The sequence below is a fragment of the Phycomyces blakesleeanus genome (genome assembly GCF_001638985.1).
Source record: "Phycomyces blakesleeanus NRRL 1555(-) unplaced genomic scaffold PHYBLscaffold_15, whole genome shotgun sequence".
NCBI lineage: Eukaryota > Fungi > Mucoromycota > Mucoromycetes > Mucorales > Phycomycetaceae > Phycomyces > Phycomyces blakesleeanus.
The window spans coordinates 1,103,440-1,128,961 of NW_017265148.1; the positions used below are offsets into that span (position 1 = coordinate 1,103,440).

The following is a 25,522-nucleotide window of genomic DNA, read 5'->3' on the forward strand; positions in this document are numbered from 1 at the left end:
ATTGAAATAAAATAAAATATTACCATGTTTGTAACTATGTTTAATAGTAGAGAGTAATTTTGGCAATATGGCCTATATGAAAGAAAGGAAAAAGTCAGGATAATTTTATAGGATAACAACATAAAATATATTTACTAATCTTAGCTAATCCAAATGAACATTGTGAAGGGGATGCATCAAAAGATAATAAAACGCAAGTGTCTATAGTAATAGAAAACAATTATTATCATTTTAGTTATATATATATATATAATATTAAAGAAGAAGATATCTTATCAAGAAAATCTGTGAATATAATAAATGTTGAAAAGAGAAAGAAGAGAGAAAACTTGTAAATGAAAAAAAACAAAAAGGCCAAAAGACCAAAGGGCCAAAAGGCCAAAAGACCAAAGGGCCAAAAGGCCAAAAGACAGAAATCATATATTGGATTGAGTTGAAAAAAACATGTTCAAAGCTGATTTGCACCCCATTAATTTCAGAAAGTATTAATAGAGATACACATATTAAAGAAATCCTGAGTATTTACAGCAACAAGTGTAATATAATAAATGAGTTCTTGCTTTTACTTTTACCATCTTTCCATTAACTACACTTTATTCTTTTGCTTAACACCTAACTTCTTTGGTATGTTAATAACACTATATATATAATGAATAGATATATAAAACAAATATAATTAAAAATCAACTCATGTATAACATTTTATTTGATAGCTTTCAGACCATGGCCAACAATCATCAGTCAATTACCCCAGCTCCATTCCCGGAATATGCTGAGTTTTTAAGAAGGCTCACTGCTATAGAGGAAAGCCTCAAGACTATGGATTGCAATATTGACATTGTCATCAAGGGCAACAAAGATCCATTGGAAATACTTGATAACATTGCCAATGCCTTTGGAGAACTCCTTGCAGTTATTGCTCCTACTACTATATCTGCTTCTGCTTCTGTCCCTTTCGCAGCTTCTTCCATTGGTTCTACTCTGGATTGGCATACAACACCTTCGGAGACTTTTTTGGCATCTCTTCTGCTGCTCCTTCTGTCAGTCCAGTGGTTCTTACTGGTGCAAACGCTGGTGAAATTAGTAAACATAATTGCAATAAAGTTTTAGTAAGTGTTGAGATGTACAGTAGTTTATCAACATAATATCTCACACTAAGTATAGACTCTTATCCGAGGAGAGTTGAAGAAACACAACTTCAAATCAAATAAGCTGGAACTAGTTGCAGCTAATGACAGCAAGCACAGTTGGGATGTTAATGTTGATTACAGACTTCTACCCAACAGACAGCTGATGCATGACCTTCATGCATATCTGGCTCCAAAGGTTGTTGGGACTAGTATTCAACAGGCCAATATTAGCAATTGTATATATACAAACTTTTGTGGAACAAGACGCCAAATCAAGGAATTGTATGAATCGCGCAAAAAAACAAATTCTCAGTCAAGAAAAGCAGGTTGAGAGACCAATGTATGTTAGAAGTATATTTTGATTGCAAATTAAATGTATTCATATTAATACATTTATAAACTAGCATTTTGACCATCGCAAGCTGACCTACTATACATTCAAGACTGAAATTGATGTGAAGGTGGGTAAGAGCTGTGACAGACTCTTACAGAAAGAAGCAATGTCTGAGGACGAATCTGAAAACAATATGTCTGGAGTCTTGAGTAACTGTGTGATTTGTACAGTGCATCCAAGTTGGAGAAGCAATGAGATAATTTCTTTTGTTTACATTATTGTATATAGCTTTTTTTGTTTTTTTATGGATTTAAATGAAACAGAACTTTGATTAATCACTTATTTGTATTTAGTACAATCACTTTCTTGTGGTTGTTGATGATTTTATGCATAATTGCATGGACTTCAATTCGCATCAGATTTTGAAGAGGTCTTTTGGTAGAGATGCTATTTTAGCAGTCCCGTCTAGATTGACATCCCTTCTCTCTCATTGGACTTTTAGAGATGAGTTTCAATAAATTTTGTTTTCTTATCCTCCACATCCTCCACATCCTCCATCTGACAATGATAAACGTACCAACAAATACAAACACTATGATTATTCTTTTCTGTGTGCCTTTAAAAAAGGGAGTTATATTTTATTATTTTTTAAATGTATTGTTTTTTTGGCAAAGGAATGACTAGCATCTTTTTTACTTTTCTGCGCGTTGTATGCTCAGCAGTTGCTACTTCTAACATTATTTTATGCACTGGCAACACACATTGCAAATCGTCAGGAGAAAATGTTGGAAAGCAGGTTTCAACGTGTTTGTACTCTCGCAATTTATCATTTTCGGGTGTGTACTATTTGATAAATGCAAAAGTATGTTGAGAATTGTGAAGAAGTTGCATTGGGCAACTATGGGTGCGGAGCAAGGGAGTAAGGAATGATGAGGTGGGTGGAGGAGTGAAAGAATGAGTGAAAATGTACTATATTTGACCTGTGTATGCGATGATATACTCACCAGTACTTCCAATAAACTTTGCTTATACAAGAGAGCCACAACTTCCAGATTCACCTTTACCCTTGTAGACCTGCCCAAGGATGTTGATGTATTTCAACAGGGTGATTGTATTGTTGACAAAGTATGGTGATTCCGACGCTTGTTGAAAGTGAACTAATTGTTCATTGTTGTACGCAACTTTGTAGTATTGTAAGAGATGAACATAGTGAATGTCACTCATTGTGGTAGCGGATTTTAATGATAGAGGGAATGCGGAAGGAGGGAGAGGTTTGTTGCCTTTTACAAGTACATTTGGATCTTCAGAAGCCTCAACAAATGACTGTATGCGGAAAGTACGTTGACGGATGGATGGAATAGTGGCAGGTGTAAAGGAAGAATTGAGTTTGGTAAGGAGAGGAAATGCAGATGTCTGGCAGGTACTTTGAAGAAAAATGTTGACAAGATCGTCTTTGTACACATCTTCAATAAATTTCTTCATAAATGTTTCTTCAAACCTGATCTTTCTGTTTGCCTTCAATTTTTTTAACAACCTGTTAAATTGCTAGAACCCGAATAGCCAATAAGCATACACTGGTCCAAAATCATGAATTGTATCTCGAAGATGGAGGTGTAGGTGCATATTACAGGTGAGGATTTCGGCGTTGTACAGCTCGTCACATCTGGTGCAAAAAGTTTGAAGAAACTGATAGGCAGTGTTGACTTCATCGAACGTGATTGTTGGCTTGATCAATAGGCAGCATGCATCAACAAAGTTAATCCAGTTTTCAAATCTGTTTTTTGCAAGAGCATCTTTTAACAGAACTGACAAGTATACAAGCATCCATGACTTTGACTCATCTGCCTTCATATACAAAAACTGCTTTCCTATTTTCGAGTTCAAAGAGGTGTATCCACCAGGCACAATCATTGTTTCTGCAGTCTTTTGGATTGCCGCAAAATCGCCATCTTGAATGTCTTTGTCTTTGATCCAACAATCCATCAATCTTTTAGGCGTTCCCAAGAATAAATTATGCATGGGATTGATGATCATTCCACGTACTAGATCAAGGTATTCTAGGCAATGCAACTGCGACCATCGAACACCATTTTTGACCTCCAGCCGATGCCTTTCTGAGGGGGTACTAGCACTTTCCCACTTCTCAGCATGCAACCTGTTCTCTACACCGTCACGAAGCACCCACCGAGAGAAGTCAAACCCACGAAAGTCAACATTGACATCATTTTCCAAGTGAGGGAAATGTTTGTTGCACTTGTAACATGTGCATGTACTGTTGTGTGAGGTGAACCCACTTGTCTTTCTTGCTGCTGGGATGTCACAGGCCACCATCATCAATGCAGCACAGATGCAAACACCACTAGAACATTCGAAAGTTGGGATTGCTAGTCCTTCATACAATCATATCAGATCATCTACCATAGGCTGGAGATAATGGTTTATCTCTTCAGATTTGAGTTCATTTAGGCCAGGCATCAGTCCTACGAGAAGTATGTTCTCTGGCTTGTATCTTTCATTGCAAGGCAGATTGTTTACTACCAGATATATGGCACCAGTCGAGTGCGTAACATTATTGAAAGGTTGAAACCAGTTGATGTTAAGAGTCAGCATTAATGAATGCGAATCCTTTGTAAATTGCATGCCATCTTTGACTTTGAGCTCCTTCCACATGGCACCGTCATATATGTCACACATTGTATCCACCATCTTCAGCTTGTGATTCCAATGTCTAATTTTATCCTTGATTTCTAGACAAAGAAAAAACATTCTTAAAATATAGGCAATGATCTGGACATGCAAGAAAAATTAGGGTCGGACATGCAAAAAAATATCAAAAGGGAGAATTAAACGTGATGTCACTTGTAATTGGCCTTTGGGAGTGTTACTAACAAATTGGACACTGATAAGACATGCAAAAGCAAGCAAATTGAAGAACTAGATGTGATGTCACATATAATTAGTTTTGCATGTTACCTACATTTTTTTTTGGGTAGGATCAGATAAATTACTCTTCAGATTGCCAATTAAATCACTGCCCTTTTTTACTACAACATTAGTGCATAATTTTCTTTGACATTTAACATGAGCAACATTAACAACATCAACAACACCAACGACTTTGTCATTGTTAGCAAGACGTTGAAGAAGTACGATGCTGCCTTGACTGAGTTCAACTCAATTTTTCTTGTTGGAAGAGAATTCTCTTCAGTCATAGCTGTTCGAGAAGCTGCCAAGACATATGGTGTCAAGCATAATATTGCTCTCACTACTGAATATGCATCAAGCTCTTGTATCAAATTGATTTGCAAGCACTCTGGCAAATATAGAGATACCAGAAAAGCCGAGAAGGTTGCTTCCAAAACATCAGTTATGGGTGAAACTCTTTTTGAATGGGAGAGAAAGCGCGAAAAAGACATGCAGAAGCATGGCTGCCCTTGCTTCATGTATGCCAACACCAAGAAGGGCAGAAAGCTCACTGTGCGCTCCCATGAGGCAGAGCATAACCACCCCATTGAAGAAGACCGCAGAGCATATGCTATGTACTGCAAACTCTCACCTGAGGCAATGGCGCTTGTGGTTAAGCATCTGGAGAACAATGTTGATGTATTCACCATCTTCAACAGTTTGAAAATAAATGGATATACAAATATTGTTTGCCATGACATTGCTAATATAAAGCAACATTTTGGAAAATCGGAAAAAGGAAAGGAGATATTTTACTTTATCACTACTCTGCAAGATCTTGACTTCCATGTCAGGTATTCTGTTGGTAATACAGAAGACAATCAAGTGAATATGGTCTTCTTTGTGCATCAGGATGTGATTAATGAGGCACAAAGAATGCCTGAGACTGTCATTATTGATGCCACATATAAGACAAATAGTCATCAAATGACTTATGTCAACATTGTTGGTACTAGCAATGTGAGTGGAAACTCTCGTACCACTTTAAAGACGTATCCAATTGCCGGTGCTTGGGTAGAGCATGAGACAGAAGAAAATTATCTCTGAGTGCTTAGCTGTCTCCGCAATGCAGTCTGGCCCAATGACAACAACAACAGCAACAGCAGCAACAACAAACAAACAACACTTCTCCCAGATGTTTTCATCACGGACAACGAAAAAGCATTGAGAAATGCTATTAATTGAGTCTTTCCTGAGTCAAAGCAGTTGTTGTGCTATAAGCATATCAAAGACAACTTTAAAAAGCAATTGCTTCCAATGATGAAGGGAGACGAGAGTATCAAAAAGAGAGACCTGTTGGATAAGCTGTCAGAATTCCTTGACTGAATTGCTTTAAAATGCATTACACATCAAGAAGTAAAAAACAAAACAAATGGATACCTTGAATTTGCAAAGGAAAATTGCAAAAACCAGAGAAAAGCTGCTAGTGCTTTTCTTGAGAAGTATGTATAAATTTTTTAAATTTGATGTAAACAGTATTTAACTATAAAAAATCGTGTTGTTTTAATATACTTTATCAGAAAAATGAAAGACAAGGAAAACTGGGTGAACATGTATGTTTACAAACATGCCCATTTTGGCAATCACATGTCGAACCGTGCAGAAAGTGCTTATGCTTCTCTCAACTCTTCTCTTGGTACTTCCTTGAGTAAACTGAAGACAGTTACCCTTAAAGTAAAAAAGTGGTATGACGAGTTGGTAAGTTTATTCTATACCATTTTATGCATTTATTGGTTATAATATATTTATAAATTGTATAGGTTGCAGATTGCAAGCATCGGCTAATGGTGGAAAGCCTTGGAGAAGGAACAAAGATTATGTTTGATAAAGTCAATGCAACCAGACTAAATGACATCCATCTTAAAGTCTGTAGATTTGCAATAGATCAAATCAAATTAGAATTATCCAAATCCATTATACCTGAAAAACTAGCCAAAGAGTTCAAATGCCTCATACAATATAATTACCTGCTTTCTTGTTATCACACGCTTGCCAAATTCAATACCATCTCAATCTTCTGCATTCCAAGACGCTGGAGAAAAAACTATCTAGAAGGAGAAAGTAATATATATAATAATAGCAATAATTACGTGACGATTTTCTCATATAACATTTTATTCCGTAGACTATTTAACTATCCAAAATGCAACCCCAGTACCCCCAAACATCAACAATATCAAACCAATAACCCCAGAATTCAACTATGCTCTTGAGCTTATTTGCAAACATTTTGCCAATGCTCAGAGCAAACAAGAACAAATCAATATATACCAATTGATAGAAAGAACTTTGAAACAAATCGACGCACAGAAACTCGAAAACCTTAAGGGCCCAACAGTAGTCGAAGCCATTAAAGGCCGACCAAAAAATACCAAGTGCAAGATGATTGCATTAGAGCATTGCATCAATACCAAAAAAGAAAAAATCACAAAAAAAATTAAAACAGAAGAAGAACAAAAAAAGTAAGATTTTAATATTGTTTAGATTTAATTTACTAAATCTTTGCTTTGTTTTCTAGGCAAAAAATATTCTCAGCTAAAGAGCAAAAAGCCATAAAAAATATTATCAACCTTGGGTCACCATGCAATCCCACATTACTAACAAATCTCACAATCGCACCAAAACATATATCAACAATCTTTTCTCCTGAAGCAGACGGAAATTGTGGGTACAGGGCGATAGCAATGGAAGTGTACCAGGACCAAGAGGAGTGATCAAAAGTAAAAGACCAAATGCTTGACACATTTCTAAAACATCAACACACATACTACCAGGGAAGAATGGAGCATGGCAATATGACTGCATCCAATAACCAACTAATTCGCAGTCTCCAAAACAAGCGCTCACCTCTCCCCCAGCAACATTGGTTTGGTACAATCAATCATTCTCAACTTGTAGCCAATACATTTAGCAGAACAGTGGCTGTATATTGAAATACTCCAATTGAAACAGGCGACTGTCTTTTTGTTCCATTTGCTATCTTGCCAGAAAAAGTAGAACTAATAATTATTATCTTAGATGTAAACCACTTTCTTCTTGCCAAGCACAAAAACACTCGAAATTTCTGCTGGCCAAAAATCAACCCCTTTCATAAAAGAATAATTCAAAAACATGGCCTTCAAGATTATTCTTTGATGTACTAACAATCAAGGTATGGCTTTTAAACTAGAATTATCTTGAATTATATTAACTTTTTGTATATAGCTTTTTTAGATTTTTTTTTTACTTTTTAGATTCTATATTTATCTCTATTATCAATATTCCCTTCTGTTTCTATTCCATTTATTCTTATTTTTCTATTTTTCTATATTTCTATATTTATTTTCCTTATAATCTTCTATATTTATCTTTATATTTATCTCATTATAATTTTTTATATTTTTACAATCAACATTAATTTTGAAACATTTAACAAATATCAACGCTGACCCTCCAAAAAATGCGTGTAACATGCAAAACTAATTATATGTGATGTCACATCTAGTTCTTCAATTTACTCGCTTTTACATGTCTTATCAGTGTCCAATTTGTTGGTAACACTCCCAAAAGCCAATTATAGGTGACGTCACGTTTAATTCTCCCTTTTAGTCTTTTTTTTGTATGTATGACCCTAATTTTTCTTGTATGTCTGTATAAATCCCCTAAAATATTAATGACGGACTGGCACAAGTATGAATGCTTGACCATCAAAGCACCCAATGCTGATGTTTTCTTCAATTAGCAGTTGCAAGACAAGCATGCACCAAGCTTTACAAAATCGCAATGGGATGGGACAGATACACTTTCTTCGTACACCTTGTGACAATCCTGACACACAACAAATTTCTTTATGCCTTTTGTTATGGCTGAGAAACCTGTCATGCGCTGAAGATCAGGAAGGCTCAAGGGCAGCTAGAAATCCTGCTCGTAAATTGTCAAGAGCTTGTTGATGAACTTGATTAAGACAACGGCACCCTTGTCAACCACATAGTGGGAAGCGAACATCACCACAAAAGTAGCAATGAACCTGTGCACTGGGTTCTGGGGCATATCGGGGGTATTGTAAATGAGTATTGACAACTGCTGTAATTGAGAATAAGTCTGAAGGAAATAATATAAGGCCTCAGCTATTCCAGTCAAAGGTGTTTACCGATTATTTTATTATTTAACACACAGGTTTAGCATGCATGATAGTGATTATATTTCATATGATGATATCACCATAATATAGGATACACCAGTGGATTATTATAAGCATAATTATAACTCATAAACACATTTACTTTCGATGTTAATACTTCATTGGGACTACACACATCTATATAATTAATCATACATTAATTATTCCAAGATCACATTGCTCTGATTAAGGCTCAGATAGGATCGATTATCTGACCCCAGTCATATAATTTTCCCGATCCAAAATAATATAAATAGCAGTAGTAGTTCAGTGTAGGAACCTCATCAAACTTTGATACCAAATCTTTCTCAATAAACAAACCCTACACAAGTTCTCACAAATCTTTGTTCCTCATCTCAAATCTTTAATTCTTCTTCTTAAAAAACTTCTTCAACTTCAACCACCACAACAGGGGGTGGCAAAAGGGTCTATTATAAAAAAATTAATGCTATTTTTTTTAATTTTTTAACACTAACTGACCTTCACTATTCAATTCATTGTCGTTGAGCTCAATAACATCGTCTTCGCTTTCGTCTTCACTGATTTCATTGCTGTTGCTTCTACTGTCATCATTGTCGCCATTGCTGATCATGTCATTAGTAACAGAAACGTCTTCAGTATCAGACATTGAAGCTCCTTCCCAAACAGGTAATTTTGTCTGAGTGTATGATTCTTCTAGGGCTCCGAGTTGATGGGTTAAGATAGCTACATTTAGAATATAACACTTGGTTAATATCTAATGGTATCTGAATTAAATAAACCTTATGTTCATCATCGACCTCCATCATATTTCTTTGGGTAGACATGTCTATTACAACACGTTATTTCATGGATTACAATTCAATTAAATAAATTCAAATATTGTAACCCTTTCACATCTTATGGAATTTAGTCTTGCCCTTTTATTATGACGTTGAGCAGTTCTTCTGGCAACAAAACTATAGCCGAGATCGTCCTGACTACATCCAACACAATGGCACTTTTCGTTGCAGAGTTCAGGAATTGTAGATATAATATTTATTTATTTTTACTTTGAAGTGTTAAGAGAAAAAGGAAACAAGTACAATATTTACTAAATTTACTATGTCTTTAAAATAAATTGTTATGTCTTTATAATAATAATAATAAATAATATTTTTGACTGTTGTATCCGAGCCAATAGAAAACCGGAAAACAGTGTTTTCATCTTGAACACACAAAAAAAGCTGAGATGAAAAAATACCCCAGATTTTCAATTGTTATAATTTAACTTTGTACATAGTAATTCCCATATGTTTTTCTAGTGAAGATGAAGTATATAAAGATAAGTTTATTTACAAAGTAAATACATATAGCCCAGTAAGCATATTCTTATAATTTATTTGCATTCAAAGATTGTCCGGTAGCTACCATACTGCAGCACAAGCCCCAAGTAATTAGATGCACCTACTCATTGATAGCTAGCCAGATTGTTTAGTATACCCTATACAATATCACTTTAGTAAGACTGTAACTTACATTGGCTGTATTTTGTGAAAGGAAGTCGAGAGTTTATTATATAGTAGCTGCTTGAAAAAAAAACTGCAAAAAAATGTGTTTTTCTAGTTGCATTAGTCTTTTTTTAAAAATCAAAACACAATTGTAGTGATTTTATATTAAAAGTGTCTTAAATTTTGAGTGGTGCATGTTGTTTGAATGTGATTACAGAAAAAGTAATGGAAGAAAGTAGAGAAAATGAGTCGATTTGTCATTGATTAAAAAAAGAGATTGTTAAGAGAATTTTTTGTTGTTGTTCTGAAAGACGGAAATAACAGGGAATTCAAAAAATTAAATACAATGACTTTGCATGTTTCTTCTTGGTGGTGAGACTGCCACACTACTTTCTGTCCCACCAAGATTACTTTTAAAAGTATAGTTTTGTCAGTGTATTAAGTTTTACGTTTGAACAATCTATACACACAGACCCATACAATAAAAGAAAGAAAAAAGTTTAAACTCAACTGTATTGAACATTTTTAATGCAAAGTTGTTGTGCTTTTTTAAAAACTCTTCTCATTCAAATCTCACAATGTTTTAGCAAATAAATAAAAGTATTCCTAAGAAACGAAAAGAACTTTCAGACTATCAGAAAGGACTTATTCTCAGTGGTGCTCTCCATAACATTTTATTGACTGCCATTTCAGAGAAGACAGGCATATCTATGACAACTGTACATAGTACAGTTCAAAGATGGAAACAGAATAGCACGCCATTAACAAAAAAACGCCAAGAACGTCCATCAATTTTGGGTAAAAAAGATTTATGCCAGCTTAAAAACAAAATGAAGAAAGATCATAATGTCACACTTGGAGAACTCATAAACACCAAGAAACTTATGATTGGCAAGTACATTTCCAAGAATATCATACACAAAGCTATTTGTAAGATCAGAATGTCTTCTTTTCATCCTGTGTTTAAGCCAAGACTATTCAGAGCACATAAAAAGAAATGATTGTTGTTTGCTAAACGTTGCAAAGAAACCAATCAAAGATGGAATTATGTGATTTGGAGCAATGAGTCTCACTTTATGGTTTTCCCAAAGGATGGAAACCTTAGAATTTGACGCTTTCCTCTGGAGAAGTTCAAGTCTAATTGTATCATGCCTAGAGTACAGTTTGGAGATGGTTCAGTAATCGTTTGAGGGTGTGTGTGAGCAGGAGAAGTAGGCCCACTAAAAACAATTATTAACAGTCTTGATAAATTTGGCTATATAAATCTTTTGGAAAGAAAGTTGCTCTCATTTTATGGTCACCTAAGTGAAAGACATGACAGGAAGTTTATTTATCAAGAAGATAATGCTCCTTGTCATAAGTCAAAACTTGTTAAGAACTGGAAAAAGACTCAGAATGTATCAATAATGGAATGGCCACCAAATAGCCCAGATCTCAGTCTTGTTGAGAACCTATGGGCTCATTTGGGTCGGATGGTAAGAGCAAGAGTACCAGCTCCAAAAACTATTAAAGAGCTAGACAAGGTTATCCATAAAGAATGGAAGAAAATACCAGTTGCAGTATGCAAGACATACTGCATGTCTATGCCAACTCGCATAGCCTGTATGAAGAAAGCCTGTGGTGATATTATCAAATGTTAAACTTCCAATAAAAATTATTGTTCTTAATATTTAAAGTTTATATATTCTTATTCCAATGATTTTGAAAGTGGTTTCTTAAGTAAAAGTAAACAAACAATTAAGAGAGAGTTATGAATGTTATTTTTCACTTTGGCAGAAACTAAAACTTTCTTTCATTTAATTGATGAGACTGTACAAGGCACGCAATTCGAAAATTTAAGTCGCACAATTGAGTGTATGTTATATTATGTAAAAAATGAGAAATCACAAAGGTTCTTTATTTTCACATTTTGCGAACTGGTTTACAGAATGCTGAACGATGTTATGGTAGTCCTCATCACTAAGATTACGCCATCCATCCTCAATTCTGGTGAGAATAGTCTCATTGTCATTCAAACTCTTTCTTTGCACTCTGTCCTTCACCACTTTCCAAAACATCTCAATAGGATTGAGTTCTGGAGAGTATACCGGAAGGTAGACCAAATTGTATCCCCTGGAGAAGATATATCGACTGATATCTGCACTCTGGTGGATGGATGCATTATCCATCACCAGGAAGTTCCCCTTTATATTGGCATACTTGTCCATCTCACCAAGGACAGCTTTCACAAACATCAAGAAATGCCCAACCACTGTACCCTTTGAGCCAAACTCACCAGAAGAGGACTGCTTGCAGAACTTAAGATTCCTCAAGCTGACGTATATAAGTTCTTTGGCTGATATAGCCCCAAGAATGGTAAGAGGGTGGGACCTGGTGGTTGGGGTGGTGGTGACTCCCTTCTTTCCCTTCTTGGACCATCCTCTTCCATGCTGTATGTTGATATCAAAGGCAGACTCGTCCAAGAAAACACAGTTGGTCATGTAGTTAGCACTTGTTTTCTTCATCTGCAGAATCCAGTTATATCTTGCCTTGATATTCTCCTCACTGTTCTTTGCTACAGGCTGCTTATAGACCTTTTTGAATGTGAGGTTGCATTCGTTGGCTATAAACCTTCTGACAGTCTCTTTTGACACATTGATCTTGCCAAACACCAGGACGAGATGGTCCATCACGTCTTTAACATAGACAGATGTATCTTCGGTAATGAATTCTTTAATGCACTTCCTGTGCTCGTCAGTCAGTCCTTTTTTCCTGCCCTTCTTGCCATGGTTGAACAAGTTGTCAGGGTTTTCATCATACTTCTTCACCCAATGTTGTGTCACTCTGGCACTTACGTTCAATTGCTTTGCTGCAGCCTTAGCACTTAGCAATTTCTCATCCTTGAGCTTAAAAACTTGATGATGTCCTCATCAGTATAAGTATTACACTGACGAGTAGTCTTGCTTCTTTTTGGTGGGGGGATGCTTGGACTTCCCACTTGGTTCTCTGTCTGGGCACTCTAAATTGGATATATATTTAAATACGTTTTTAATTACCACTTATTTTTTTTAAAAAAAATACCTCTGAGACTTCTGAAATCCTATCTCCATTTCTTGATTCAAGGAATTGGGAATGAGTTGCTATTGTCTCAAGACCATTATAATCCTCGTCAATTATATGACTCAAAGCTTGAGAACTGTCTTCATTAACACTCTTTTCTTGACCACCTTCATACACGATTTTAAAGGAGGACATTTGGTTATAGTAGAAGCTAAGATAATTGAGAAAGGAAGTATATATTGCTTTCTTTATTACAAGTAAAGCTTTATACACGCAATTCGTTTTGTGAAATTCATTCACAAACGTTAATAGAGTCAGTCACAATGTATTACAGTAAGCGACGTTATATACACTGAAACTAAGGCTTTTCGTTTTATAGCTTCTTGTTGCCACTAACATTTTGAAGAAATCTTTTTATTTCTTAGATGTCATATATAAATGGGACTTGATGCACTTCTTGCATGATTTTTTGCAAGGAAAAAAAATAATACGTGCTTGGTACATCACTTTTTGTTTTTCTAAAAAAGAAATTAAAATATTAAAAGTGCACCTTATTTTTTCAAATTGTGCGCCTTATTTCCTCAAATTGTGTGCCTTATTTTCTCAAATTATGCGCCTTACAAATGTTTTTTACTGTAAAATCTTTTAAAATAGCAAAATTATATCATTTTTAGATAAATATTTCCCTTTTCATAAAAAATTTGGAGAATACAATTCATTGGATTTCATATTATTTTTTTCTAATCTAATCAAATAATCTAAATATAGTAGAGCTATACCTTTTTTAGGTATATCTATTCTTCTTATAATTGTTCCAGAAAATGCATGATGTTTTAAATGAAAATATTTTTTATTAAAAAAAAACCTTGGAACTGAAAAAAGAGATATAAAAAACGATGGAAAAAATAGAAATGAAATTAAGAGAAGTATATTAAAAAGAAGTGTAAATAACATACATTATACGTGAAAAGCCTATAGTTTGCTTTCATTAATTAAATTAATTAAATTAATTAATATCAGTGATATTTTTACTCAGTTGCTAAATACAAGTTCTTTCATAATATATTACTTGGATATAGATTTATTAATTTACTGTTATTTAAAGAAGTATATCTTTATTTTCTTTCTTACATCATTTATCGCAGTTCTCCATTTTTGAGAGAGCATATGACGGACTGCTTATGAGTTTTTAAATCTATTAAGGGATATATTCTTCTCCAAGACTTTTTTCTCGATCTTGTGAACAAGATAATTCTTCTGAAAGGACGTTAAGTTACCCCATGAAAGAATAGCATTCTTCTTATTAATAAGTGTATTGAATGTGTTGTTTATCACATGAAGCACAATTTTTCCTGTAATATAGTACATGTCTGCACCAGTCTGTAGATTTCCTCCACCTAAATACAATGTCATTGTAGATTTTATCCCTTTGGCAGATAAAGCGCACGACTCTGAAATGTGAGTTTTTATCAGGTCTTGGGATATCTCAACTGTCATCATTGCCAATTTTTTGCTCTGACTGAGCCTCTCTCAACTCAACACATTTATCGTCTCTTCAGTACGTCCCTCCAGAAGTACCCAAGGAGCTGAAAGCAGGAACACTTGTGGTATTTCAGGTATGAAACAATAGAAAAATAATAAATTTGATAATAGAGACGTATAGAAATACTTTGAGACTGTATATCAGTTGTCTTTATTCATAAATAAAAAGTGTCCCTTTTTATAAGAAAACACAATCTGCTCTTGCACTACGGGAAATAAAAGTGTGGCTTTCTGGTGGTTTTCTGGCGGTTTTGGATGGCGGTGTTCTGGCGGTTTTTTGCCTAAAATCCATTTTACTGCCCTTGAGTTTAAACACTTTTTACAAATCTCTGCTTCCTTATTATTTTTTATTGGCTTTTCTATTGGATATGGCTTCTTTCTTTATTGTGTAAAATTTATATAGAATTGATTATTTTTATTTGAGCATCATTTTGATTCGTGTTTTTGCTTTAAAACTTAGTTTATATAGAGTTTCTATAGGATATTAATTACTCCTTATTATTGTTACACTTTTAAAAATAGTTTTTATTGGATAGAATACATGTACATTTTTGATCATTTTAATAAATACAAATTTTTATTGGTTGTTTTTATAAAAATAACTTTTTTAAATTCATTTTATTGGCTTATATAACAAGAGGTAGTTTTTATTACTCATTTTATTGGCTTATATAACAGAAAGTAGTTTTTATTACTCACTTTGCTGGTTATTAATGCAAAAAATAGATACATTTTATTGATAATAAACTATTCAATCTTCTATGTTTTTAAAGTATAGTATCCTATTCAATTCCATTGCATTTTGATTACTTATGAAACTGCAATCTTCTATGGCAATCTCTCCAGAGAAGAGCAACTCTTTCAATTGATGCCCGGTTTCCAAGACATCTGGTGAAGTCTATACCAGAATCCTTCATTATACTTGCGTGGCTCACACACATATCTTTCTTAACTGCTGCTGGTATAGACCCCCAGCTAGGGTTAGAACTAAGAGCGATCACCAAAGGATAGGCAGCCATATCATCACATATAAGCTTCGTGGCCAAAGTGAGTGTGGCTTTTACATGACTGGTTACTTCAACGCCGAGATCTTCACTTATCATTTTGAAAATGTGTCTCAAAGTTATGTCACGGAAATTGTCCACAGGTTTGTGAATATAATTACCACCCGACTAAAAAATAACATGTTAATATATATTCACATTATTTTATTTTTGACTTACAATGATAGTGGCAGAAGGTGAAATGCCTTGGTTTAGAGTATTTTGGGTCTCTGGTTGATTCTTGAGAGCGGTGATCTCCAACTTTAACTCTTCCATCTGTGTCTTCATTTCAAGCTTGAAGTTTTCTTGGCCTGCCTTCAAAGATAGAATCTCATTGTACATAGTGTGTAACAAGGAGATGATGTTGTTATTGGTGTTGTTTATGTTGAGAGTTTGGTTTACCTGAGAAAAAGAATTGTTGTGAAAGAAAGATAAAAACCAAAAAAAATTTCTATTGTCTATTATTAGTTTCATATTAATTAGTTTGACTTAATCATCTCAGACAATATTAATTTTGACTTGCCAAAGTTGTATAGACAGCTTAATAGGCAATGTTTCAGATTCTGTTCCTGTGTTTATACTCGTAATATCTATGTCATCATCTTGAAGTTATTAAGTCTATTCGAATCTCAAAGCTATTAAGTATAAAGACATACCATTTAAAAGCAATTATTAATATTCATATCTTTACTCTAAAGTGTTTATTTTCAACTTAAAAAAAATGTCTTCAAATTCAATCCTTGATAGTTACCAATGCAATTTTTGTAAAGAACACTACCCCAGTCTGAAAAAGACCAAAAATTGTAGAGTTCAATGCTTTAAGAACCGTCATAGAAGACACAATCATATCCAGACTTCTCAGATCATGCATGTTCCTGAACAAGTCAGCATTGTTTTGAACACTGTTTCAAACAACTCCATTGCGTAAGACTACAAATCACATATATACTATTAGAAAGTGTAATTAATTACGTTATTACCTTTATAAACAAGCAGGGAAAACAATACATCAAATGATGACCAAACTGTAAATTCCTTCAATAAAAGTGATAAAAATGAATCCATGATAAGGTATATATACATATATGAATGTATTATATTAATTTGTGTTTTCATAATTAAAGTACAGTATTGAATATGATAATATCATCGAAGAATCAGTTGCAATAAAAGATATCAAAGGTGTAGCTACGTCTATGGTATATGACTTCAGTCAACCTCTTCCTACTCCCAGTTACGATGATGCAAAGAATCTCGAATTCATCCAAATCATCAAAGACTTTGGCATCTCTTGCAAAGCACATAAAAAAATTACTAGTCATTTCAATGAAATTCTTGGCACCTCAGCAGATATCACATATAGAGCGTGCACACTCTATCTTGGCAAAGAGCTGTTGAAGCATTTCTCAAGAATAGAAAAGAAGAAATACGACGTCTGCTGCAATGGCTGCATGTTGTTCAACAATGAGCATGAGACCAAATGCTCAAACTGTAGCGAAGATCGCTACAAGAGCACTGACAACAATAATACATTGGTTCATGCAAGAACCATGGTCCAACTTCCTTTGGGCAGACAACTTGCTCTCTGTTTGGCCAACAATAGCACTAGAACAGAGATGCTCTACTATCACCACCACGAGCCAAGTCAGGACGGCACAAAGTCTGATGTGTTCAATAGCCAAGCATATCAGTCAAGGAAGCATATCTTCTCGGGAAGAGATGATATTGCTATTTTGCTGTCAGTAGATGAGTTTGCTCCCCATAAGGTTTCTGATTTGGTAACAATCATTTATGTCACTATACTAAACCTGAATTCAATGATCCAGTATGAGCAGAAAAAAAATGATTCAACTTGCCATGATTCCTGGACCCAAGGTGCCCACTGACTTCTAGTCATTTATGAGATCAATCATAAAAGAGCTTTGTGTGTTGCAGTCCGAAAGAATGGTGGTCAAAACATCTACAGAGACCTTCAAGGCCAAGGTCCACGTGCTAATGGCAATGGGTGATATCCCAGCTCTGGTGAAGCTAGCATGTCATGTTGGCCACATGAGCAAAGATGGCTGCAGAATCTGCCATGTTGTTGGCCAATCTCCTGGCCATGGTCAGTATTTCCGTATGTCACCAGCCACTGCCATACGTACACTGGGTAGCTTCTGTGGTTTCTGTGAGGCAGACGAGTCCAGCAGAAGAGGACTTACAGGGCAATCACCAATGGCAACATTAAATGCATACTCCGGGCCATATTTCTTTGCCTTGAATGAAATGCATGGTATCTGCCATGGTGTGGCAAAACAGATCTGGGGGCTTGTCACTGGCAAGTACAGAAAAAAATATCCGCTTGTTCTCTCTGTTGGAGTTCAGAAAGATATAGGTGCAGCAATGACATTAACAAAGAAAATGATCCCTACATCGTTTCATGGTGCTTGGAGAGACGTATCAAAGAATGCAGGATACTTTAAGGCAGTAGACTGAGCAGACTTCCTTCTGTTCATTGTTCCGACTCTAGTAGCAGAGCAGATAAGAAATATATCTGCACGGAAGGCATTGCTTGGCCTTGTACAAGTGTGCAATTTACTCATGAGCTGGGAGTTATCAGCAGAGGAACAAGCCTCAATAAAAAGGTATATTAAATATCAATATTTGTTATTCTTTTTTAAAAATATATACTAACTTCTATCTTAGAGAACTTGTTAAATGGAATGTGTATCTTGAGACTCTGCTTGCCGAGGACAAGGTCGATCTTAAGGTTTTCACCATTAACCAGCACCTCTTACAACACTACCTGGATATGACCGAAGCATTTGGCCTGCCAAGATCATACAGTGCTAGATTAGTAGAAAAAGCAATTGGCAAGTACTCTAATGCCATTGAGAGTAACTCTGCCATCAGAATCAACACTGGCAATATCATGCTTGGCTTGGCACAGACCAGACAGGTAGAGCACACGAAGGCAAAGATAGCAGCAAGACCATGAGCAGCAAGACTTCTTGCATACAAAAATTTCTCTGCTGGTTGGCTGATGACGAGTGAAGGTGAATGTGTTGGTGCTGGATCTGATATTGAGTTCTGGGGGCCTTTGAGGAATAGAACGATTCAAGATAGTTTTGAAGGCATTTCATGTCTTTCATAACTTCTTGAAGACTTTTACAAATCAAAGGGGGAAAAGTGTAGCACGATTGAAGCAGTTATACAAACTTGCCGCAAGGCATTTGTCAATGGTTGTGTGATTGACTCTGCACTCAACCAAAATTGTGTAAGAAAGGCACATAATATCAGATTACACTATGGTGGAGAAAATGGTAACATGTTACCACTTTGGTAACATAACTGCGATTTTTTACTTAATAAAAAATGGCAGTTATGACTCTGTATAAGGCCAAAACAGGCACTGTTACCATTTTTTACATAGTAAAAAATGTCAGTTATTTATTATGTAAAAAGCCAAAACAAGCACTGTTACCATTTTTTCAAAAAAAAATCAAGCGTCCTTCCTTTCCTCTATTACATTCTTTCTTTTGTTCTATTGCTTTCAATTCTAGCACAACCTCTTGTTTTTCCTTTGCAGCTTTAACAGAATGGTCTGTTTTTTATTATACAGTATTGAATTGGGTTTAATTGAATTGAATCTTTATTTCAATGCATGTTTTATTAAATGAAAATGATAATAATAATAGTAATAATGAAAAAAAATTTCATCAGCCACTCACAATAAAAAATGGTTCCGTTTAGCTACTGCAAAACATATGCAGTAAAACACTACTATTCAAATTGTATTTCATATTCTTTGGGTATTCTAATATATCTTAGATAGCACTTATTATTTTTTACCAATTTCTACAAATATACTAATATTAGAGAAAAAACTTAAAATAAATAAATAGATATAATATTATTATAATGCTTACCTTTATATAATGTGCTTACTTGTTCAGTAAAATAAGCATTTACTCTAAGAATATATATATATATTAGAGAATGTATCAATATTTAAGATCTATATATAAGAAAAGCAATAAAACATAAGCACTATAGAAAGTCGTTATCGTAGAAGAAGAAAAACTTGAGCAAAGATTCAAGTCATTTAACATGAAGCTAATTCAAATCTGATTCATACAACCGGAATGAGCATCTTGTTAGAAAGCTCAAAGTGTTTATTCTACTCAATATACTTACATATAATAGAACAACTCCCGAGTATAATATATCAGTACAAAAATATTACTATAAATCTTTTTCTAAAAAAAAAGGCTATATACTATTTCCTTTTATATTTGAATATAACGGAATTGTAGATGCTGTACATTTGCTTCAAATTCTTGTAATCACAACATTAGCAATCATATGAAAGAGGTTGATAAATTTTTTATATGAAAGAAAAAAGGAATAAAAAACATAAAAAGAAAAATGACGAGATAAGAAAAATATGCACTAAAGACAGACTAAAAAAAATCAAACTTGGCCAATCACAGCAGCCAAACTATGATCTTTGGCTTCTCTTGCAAGCAGGCTTGACACTTGCTGTGGGTGGAGGGGACCTACATAAAAGAGTAAGAAGTTTATATTAGTTTTGTATTAACAGCGCATGAGAAAAAGCAACAATGGTAATTTACAGCACATCTGCCATTATGGGCGACTCAACATCACCAGTTTCTGACATATCAGGAGAAGAAAGCGAAGAATAACTTATGTCTTGCTGTGTCTATAGCATAATAAAAGAAAACGATGTTAATTAAAGTTTACAATATATAGATTTGTTAATTGATAAACTTACTTTGTTCTTCTCTGCCATTCTTCTCTTGTGTGTCAGGTTGTCACTCTTGAAGCTTTCCCGAAGAAGGATTCTTGCACATCACATTCTTTTACATTGGTGGATGTGCAATCTACCATTCTTCGCCAACCTCTCCAAATGCATCATGTAGTATTCCCTGTTTTTCTCTGGGATATTCTTCCATTCTTTTGAGGCCGCAGGAAAGTCTTTGTCAATGATATCATGCTTTACCGTATGGCCTAATGTTTTGAGATGCAGTCTTTTTACTGTCAAATCATGGTCTAAAAGAGGGACTAATGGGGGAAAAGGCTGCCCTTGTGGAACTTCTTTGCAGCGTGCCTTTCAGTTCTGCTCGTGAAGAATCTGAAGCAACAGATTGTATTTTTGTGCTTCGTTTTTTTCTTTGAACTCGCTGCCAGTATTGATTACTTGCTTACCGAGCTGATCAGGGTACTCTGTGAGCTGGGCTTTTTTCACAGACTTGGCAATGTGCTCAAGAGCTACAAAAAATGTATGATAATATTAATAAAGTAAATAAACATCTAAGCACAGAATATATATGACTTACAACTCTGCTCAATAATGCTTTGTTGCATTGTAGTTAGATCTTCCGCACTGACTGCTGGCACAAATTGATTGCTGAATTGCCTTTGAAGCTCGCGCAATGCTTGCTTGATTTCAGCAAGATCAACCTCAATCTTTTGAATTGAGTTGAGGAGAGTTGTGTTAATATCGGACATGTTTAAGTTTTTTTTTAGCTATAAGCAGTGAGTTGAAAAGAAAAGGTGATAGCTTAGACAAGTAGAATAAGAGCGATTTGAGTTTGAGAAAGGCAACGATTTATTACAAGCAATTGATAGCTATTTCTATGAAAAAGATACAGACAGATATACAAACAAAACATATAAAAGAAGGGATGCTTATGCACTTGTATGCACCTGTCTGCACCTGTCTGCAGTAGCCCATGTGAACATGATACAGTCTTTTTGTGTTGACACAACAAAACTGTAAGAAATATAAAAATAAAATGAATTAGACTTTAAATCAATATTACATATATAAATGTTCATACTTTGCACCATCTACATATTAAACGTTTTAAAGTATATGATATAATAATATAACTCTATATATATTGCAGATATAGCATGAAATTTGATTAAAGTTCTCGATGACAAAACCCTGTACCAGTTAAAATTATAACTTTAAGTATACTCTACAGTAGCTATATAACATCTGAACATCATATAGTTAATTAGCCCCTTTTTATCAATATTAAAGTAAATGTTATGATACTCAAGCCCATATCATACTTATTATCATTATCAACTAAAACGCGTTTTGATTGATGCTGTCATCAAAGATAAAAATAATTTTAACTGTCATTACTATTATTTACCAAGGGGCATTTTTGACTGAAACCGTATATTTTTGAAAAAGATATGCTTTAACTCACATTGGCACTTTCAATTAACATCCCTTTTGATCAGTAGTGCTTATCTTGATGATGTCAGTAAAAGAGTATCAGACTATAGCCCTCATTATCTATATCTATTTCTTTAAGTTTTATACATAAACAAGAAAATAATGCTATTAGCTAAATATATATTTACTATCTCAAAAATACTATTAGTACAACACAGATAATATAAATATGTCTTTTCTACCAATGTGTTTAGACAGTACTACTTTTTTTTAACTGTTACTTATTAGAAGGCTGTTTTTCTTTGCCTTTGGTATTAGAGAGTAATTGATAATTTATTTAAAAAAAACATAAATTATTTGGTCGTTAATTATCCTAAATATACATATACCTCTTTATAAAGTCCAAAGAATATCTAATTGCTCACAAGTAAAGAGTACGTGTCTGTTTCACCAGTGCTCTTTTAATGGTACCCCCTTGTCAACCAAGAAGTATTTTAACTTACATCATAATTATTAATGAAGAAGAATCTTTCCAACCACAGGAATTATTTACTGACAGGTGTTTCACCTAGCATTGACATTACTGTAATCATTGCTATATCATCACTATGAGAGAGAAAAAGAAAAAGAGCCGCAAGCATTTTGGTTAAAAAATAAAGAGTATATAAAGATGTCTTTTACATTTAATGAATAGCACCAAAATCCTCTTCGCAGCTTTATTTTATATATTACATACATACCAAACCAACTAATATGTCTTCTTCCAACACCAGCCAGCAGAGAGATAGAATATCTACACAACAATACCAATATGATCAATGTATCTTGTTTTTTGATAACTACCAGAAGCTGCAAAACCACAAGAGAATTCATAGAGGAGATTCAGCAACAATGACTGAAATTGACCAGTCTATTCTAGATGATGTTGACATGTACCATGACAAAAATGATACTAGTAATGAAGATAAATCTGTTAGCAATTCAGGTAATGAAAAGAGCTGTAATTGTATTATTTATTTTCCAATTATTAAATAATATATTACAGAATATACTATGGAGTCTATGGAGCTTGATAATACTATTTCATATAAGTGCGCATGTAATTTTGAGGACAATGAGGGTGAAGCTCACATTTACAACAGCAGCCAAATCAGTACAAATACTTTTACCAAGGCCGAGTTGATGAGTATTCATCTGTCTCAATTGATGCTACAGCATAGAATTGCTAAAGCAGCATATAGAGACATTGTTCAATTTATAAACACTGTCATCCGAGACCATGACAATATAATGATGGGTAAAATATTATATTTTCTGTTACCTTGTACTTTAATTCCAGATCATTAACATGTAGTGATATCGTTTTTTTTAGAGCCTAAGGCTAAGATCAGTCATAGCAAAACTGTTGATGCTTTGCTCAAGTCAAAGTCAAGTGTCAAGGGCCATGAGTATGATGTCTGCTCTAGTGGTTGTCGATTGTATGGCATTAATGACGACCAGGAATCTTGTGTTGACTGCGGCAAACCACAATACAAGACTGATCCCGATCAAAGTCAGACACCAGCCGCCAGTATGAAACTTATGTCAGTTGGAGATATGCTTTCTCAAATGTTGGCAGATCCAGCCACAAGAGAACTCCTCTGTTACAGAGCAAACTGGGAATCTGTAGCTGGTCAGCTAACCAACATTTTTGATGGTGACAATCACAAGCAGTTGGTGCAGCAGGGCCTGTTCTCCAATCCCAATGATATTGTCATTAGGCTTTATACTAATGGGTTTGTCAATCAAAAGAAAGATAAAAACTCATATACCATCATCCATTGCATAATATTCAACCTAGACCCATCCACCAGATAATTAATTAATTTATTACTATTTATTATTATTATTACATTTTTTTTAAAAAAAGTTACTAATAAAATACTTAGATATATAGTCACGGAACAGAAAATTTGGTCGTTTTATATTTCCGCTATTTATTTCATAATACACCCTTACACTTCACTTTACTCAATCTGCTAAATTCAATAAAATCTTTTTAATATAATGCCTAGACAACGAAGCAGTAAACCTCACAAGCCATTTGAAAGGCTTTCAGAAGTTGAAAAAGGAATCTTAATTGGACTTCATGAAGATGGCATAAAGATTTCTGACATTGCAAGGAAAAAGGGAATATCAAGAACTACTGTCACGCGTATCATAAAAAAATACAACAAAACCGGATCTGCTACTAATAAGAAGCCAACAGGAAGACCTTCTAAATTAACTGCTAGAGATAAAAGACATCTCTTCTTGAATGTCAAACGGGATCGCCATCAAAACTTGGTTGAGATGGCAGACTTGATTAAGAAAAAGACTGGAAAAAAAGTCAGTACAAAAACTATCAGCCGAACGTTGCACAAGATGAATCTAGCCTACCGTGTAACCAAATCAAAGCCTCTTCTAACTAAGGAGCACATTGCCAAACGTCGTGCTTGGTATAGAAAAATAAAAGGTTGGAAAAAACAGTGGGATACTGTCATTTGGACAGACGAAGCAACCTTTACCCTTTTCAAGAAAAATGGTTGTAGTCATGTATGGCGGGAACCAGGAGAGAAATATCATCCAGACTGCTTGACTCCAAAGGTTCCAGGAAATGGAGGTTCTGTATCGCTTTGGGGATGTATTTGGTCTGGAGGAGTTGGACCATTGGTTATGCTTAAGGGTAACATGAATGCCCCATTGTACAATGAAGTTCTGGAGAAGGAATTCATGCCCTTCTACCAAAGTCTTCCTAATGTAGAAAAGGGAGACTACCTTTATCAAGAAGATAATGCAAGTTATCATAAGACTACCTTGGCAGAAAAGTTCAAGAAAGATCTTGGATTGAAGATTTTGGAGTGGCCTCCTAACAGTCTGGACTTGAGTCCAATTGAAAATATCTGGGGTCTTCTTGATAACAAAATCCGCGCAAGACGACCTCAGCCTATCACATTGTGACAATTGGAAAATGCTTTGCAAGAAACGTGGAAAGCAATTAGCATAGAGACTTGTATGACGTTTTGTCTTAATATGCAAAATCGTCTATCTGAACTTAAGATGCGTAAATTTAGACCAATCTCTTATTAAAGCTTTTTCAATTTTTTTTTAATTTATCTATTACATCTTATACAGTTATCTGTGAGAGTACCAGAGATTTATAGAACTTTACTATCTTTTATCATAAATTTAAAGCTACAATATAAGTTGAAGAGTCTTGGCAGGGGTTAAAAATGACCAAATATTCTGTCAGAAGTCTGTAGCATAAACATATGTCATCTTTTTTTTTTGCTTTGTTTTGTTTTTGTTTTTGTTTTTGTTTTTGTTTTTGTTTGTTTTAGATTCAATTAATATGTGGTAAGTCGTTTAAAAATAGTAATTTTCATCGAAAAATCCGTGTATTAATGACCTTTGTTTTTTTGTAGGTTTGACATTTTCACACAGATTTGGCACTTGTCCTTCCAATAACTTCTTTCCTTTTATTTTAAAAGCATTGATGCGGTTTCTGGTTTCAAACATGTAATTGGGCTTTTTAAAATTCTATTTGTTTTGTTTCTGAAAATATTTTCAGAGTAGCTATTAAATATTTCTAGCTGCTAGTGCAAGCATGCCTACCCTACAGTAGCAG

General features: G+C 34.5%; 12 protein-coding genes across 12 annotated transcripts; 7 read left to right on the top strand and 5 right to left on the bottom strand.

Moving 5' to 3' along the window:
* Positions 1-723: 723 nt before the first annotated feature.
* PHYBLDRAFT_147539 (hypothetical protein) lies at positions 724-1,982 on the top strand (the record flags this gene model as incomplete). The annotated part of the gene is made up of 4 exons (XM_018431888.1): positions 724-1,083; positions 1,165-1,326; positions 1,535-1,681; positions 1,818-1,982. The coding sequence occupies 4 exons, from the start codon at positions 724-726 to the stop codon at positions 1,980-1,982; spliced, it is 834 nt and encodes a 277-aa protein (XP_018289817.1).
* Positions 1,983-3,009: 1,027 nt separating this feature from the next.
* Positions 3,010-3,804, bottom strand: PHYBLDRAFT_114208 (hypothetical protein; the record flags this gene model as incomplete). The annotated part of the gene is made up of 1 exon (XM_018428376.1): positions 3,010-3,804. A coding segment is annotated over one exon (795 nt), but the record flags the coding sequence as incomplete, so codon positions are not given.
* A 741-nt stretch (positions 3,805-4,545) lies between these two features.
* Positions 4,546-5,475, top strand: PHYBLDRAFT_72739 (hypothetical protein; the record flags this gene model as incomplete). The annotated part of the gene is made up of 1 exon (XM_018442707.1): positions 4,546-5,475. The coding sequence occupies one exon, from the start codon at positions 4,546-4,548 to the stop codon at positions 5,473-5,475; it is 930 nt and encodes a 309-aa protein (XP_018289819.1).
* Positions 5,476-5,952: 477 nt separating this feature from the next.
* On the top strand, positions 5,953-7,361 carry PHYBLDRAFT_147542 (hypothetical protein; the record flags this gene model as incomplete). Its single annotated transcript, XM_018431889.1, has 5 exons — positions 5,953-6,126; positions 6,189-6,489; positions 6,554-6,890; positions 6,947-7,118; positions 7,203-7,361. The coding sequence occupies 5 exons, from the start codon at positions 5,953-5,955 to the stop codon at positions 7,359-7,361; spliced, it is 1,143 nt and encodes a 380-aa protein (XP_018289820.1).
* A 958-nt stretch (positions 7,362-8,319) lies between these two features.
* PHYBLDRAFT_72737 (hypothetical protein) lies at positions 8,320-9,393 on the bottom strand (the record flags this gene model as incomplete). The annotated part of the gene is made up of 4 exons (XM_018442706.1): positions 8,320-8,508; positions 8,691-8,725; positions 9,068-9,323; positions 9,349-9,393. 4 exons carry the CDS (start codon positions 9,391-9,393, stop codon positions 8,320-8,322), a joined length of 525 nt encoding a protein of 174 aa, XP_018289821.1.
* A 2,565-nt stretch (positions 9,394-11,958) lies between these two features.
* On the bottom strand, positions 11,959-13,290 carry PHYBLDRAFT_170438 (Homeodomain-like DNA binding domain-containing transcription factor; the record flags this gene model as incomplete). Its single annotated transcript, XM_018436347.1, has 4 exons — positions 11,959-11,987; positions 12,602-12,949; positions 12,982-13,054; positions 13,117-13,290. 4 exons carry the CDS (start codon positions 13,288-13,290, stop codon positions 11,959-11,961), a joined length of 624 nt encoding a protein of 207 aa, XP_018289822.1.
* Positions 13,291-14,461: 1,171 nt separating this feature from the next.
* PHYBLDRAFT_72734 (hypothetical protein) lies at positions 14,462-15,029 on the top strand (the record flags this gene model as incomplete). Its single annotated transcript, XM_018442705.1, has 2 exons — positions 14,462-14,553; positions 14,807-15,029. 2 exons carry the CDS (start codon positions 14,462-14,464, stop codon positions 15,027-15,029), a joined length of 315 nt encoding a protein of 104 aa, XP_018289823.1.
* A 414-nt stretch (positions 15,030-15,443) lies between these two features.
* PHYBLDRAFT_170439 (hypothetical protein) lies at positions 15,444-16,022 on the bottom strand (the record flags this gene model as incomplete). The annotated part of the gene is made up of 2 exons (XM_018436348.1): positions 15,444-15,809; positions 15,861-16,022. The coding sequence occupies 2 exons, from the start codon at positions 16,020-16,022 to the stop codon at positions 15,444-15,446; spliced, it is 528 nt and encodes a 175-aa protein (XP_018289824.1).
* A 379-nt stretch (positions 16,023-16,401) lies between these two features.
* Positions 16,402-19,005, top strand: PHYBLDRAFT_72732 (hypothetical protein; the record flags this gene model as incomplete). Its single annotated transcript, XM_018442704.1, has 7 exons — positions 16,402-16,604; positions 16,674-16,751; positions 16,810-17,458; positions 17,616-18,146; positions 18,225-18,304; positions 18,366-18,618; positions 18,841-19,005. The coding sequence occupies 7 exons, from the start codon at positions 16,402-16,404 to the stop codon at positions 19,003-19,005; spliced, it is 1,959 nt and encodes a 652-aa protein (XP_018289825.1).
* Positions 19,006-19,150: 145 nt separating this feature from the next.
* PHYBLDRAFT_170441 (hypothetical protein) lies at positions 19,151-21,191 on the bottom strand (the record flags this gene model as incomplete). The annotated part of the gene is made up of 8 exons (XM_018436349.1): positions 19,151-19,263; positions 19,512-19,517; positions 19,589-19,632; positions 20,294-20,382; positions 20,455-20,506; positions 20,582-20,690; positions 20,889-20,951; positions 21,020-21,191. 8 exons carry the CDS (start codon positions 21,189-21,191, stop codon positions 19,151-19,153), a joined length of 648 nt encoding a protein of 215 aa, XP_018289826.1.
* Positions 21,192-22,629: 1,438 nt separating this feature from the next.
* On the top strand, positions 22,630-23,733 carry PHYBLDRAFT_147550 (hypothetical protein; the record flags this gene model as incomplete). The annotated part of the gene is made up of 3 exons (XM_018431890.1): positions 22,630-22,861; positions 22,922-23,173; positions 23,249-23,733. 3 exons carry the CDS (start codon positions 22,630-22,632, stop codon positions 23,731-23,733), a joined length of 969 nt encoding a protein of 322 aa, XP_018289827.1.
* Positions 23,734-24,627: 894 nt separating this feature from the next.
* Positions 24,628-24,855, top strand: PHYBLDRAFT_26485 (hypothetical protein; the record flags this gene model as incomplete). The annotated part of the gene is made up of 1 exon (XM_018439891.1): positions 24,628-24,855. The coding sequence occupies one exon, from the start codon at positions 24,628-24,630 to the stop codon at positions 24,853-24,855; it is 228 nt and encodes a 75-aa protein (XP_018289828.1).
* Between the last annotated feature and the right edge of the window lie 667 nt (positions 24,856-25,522).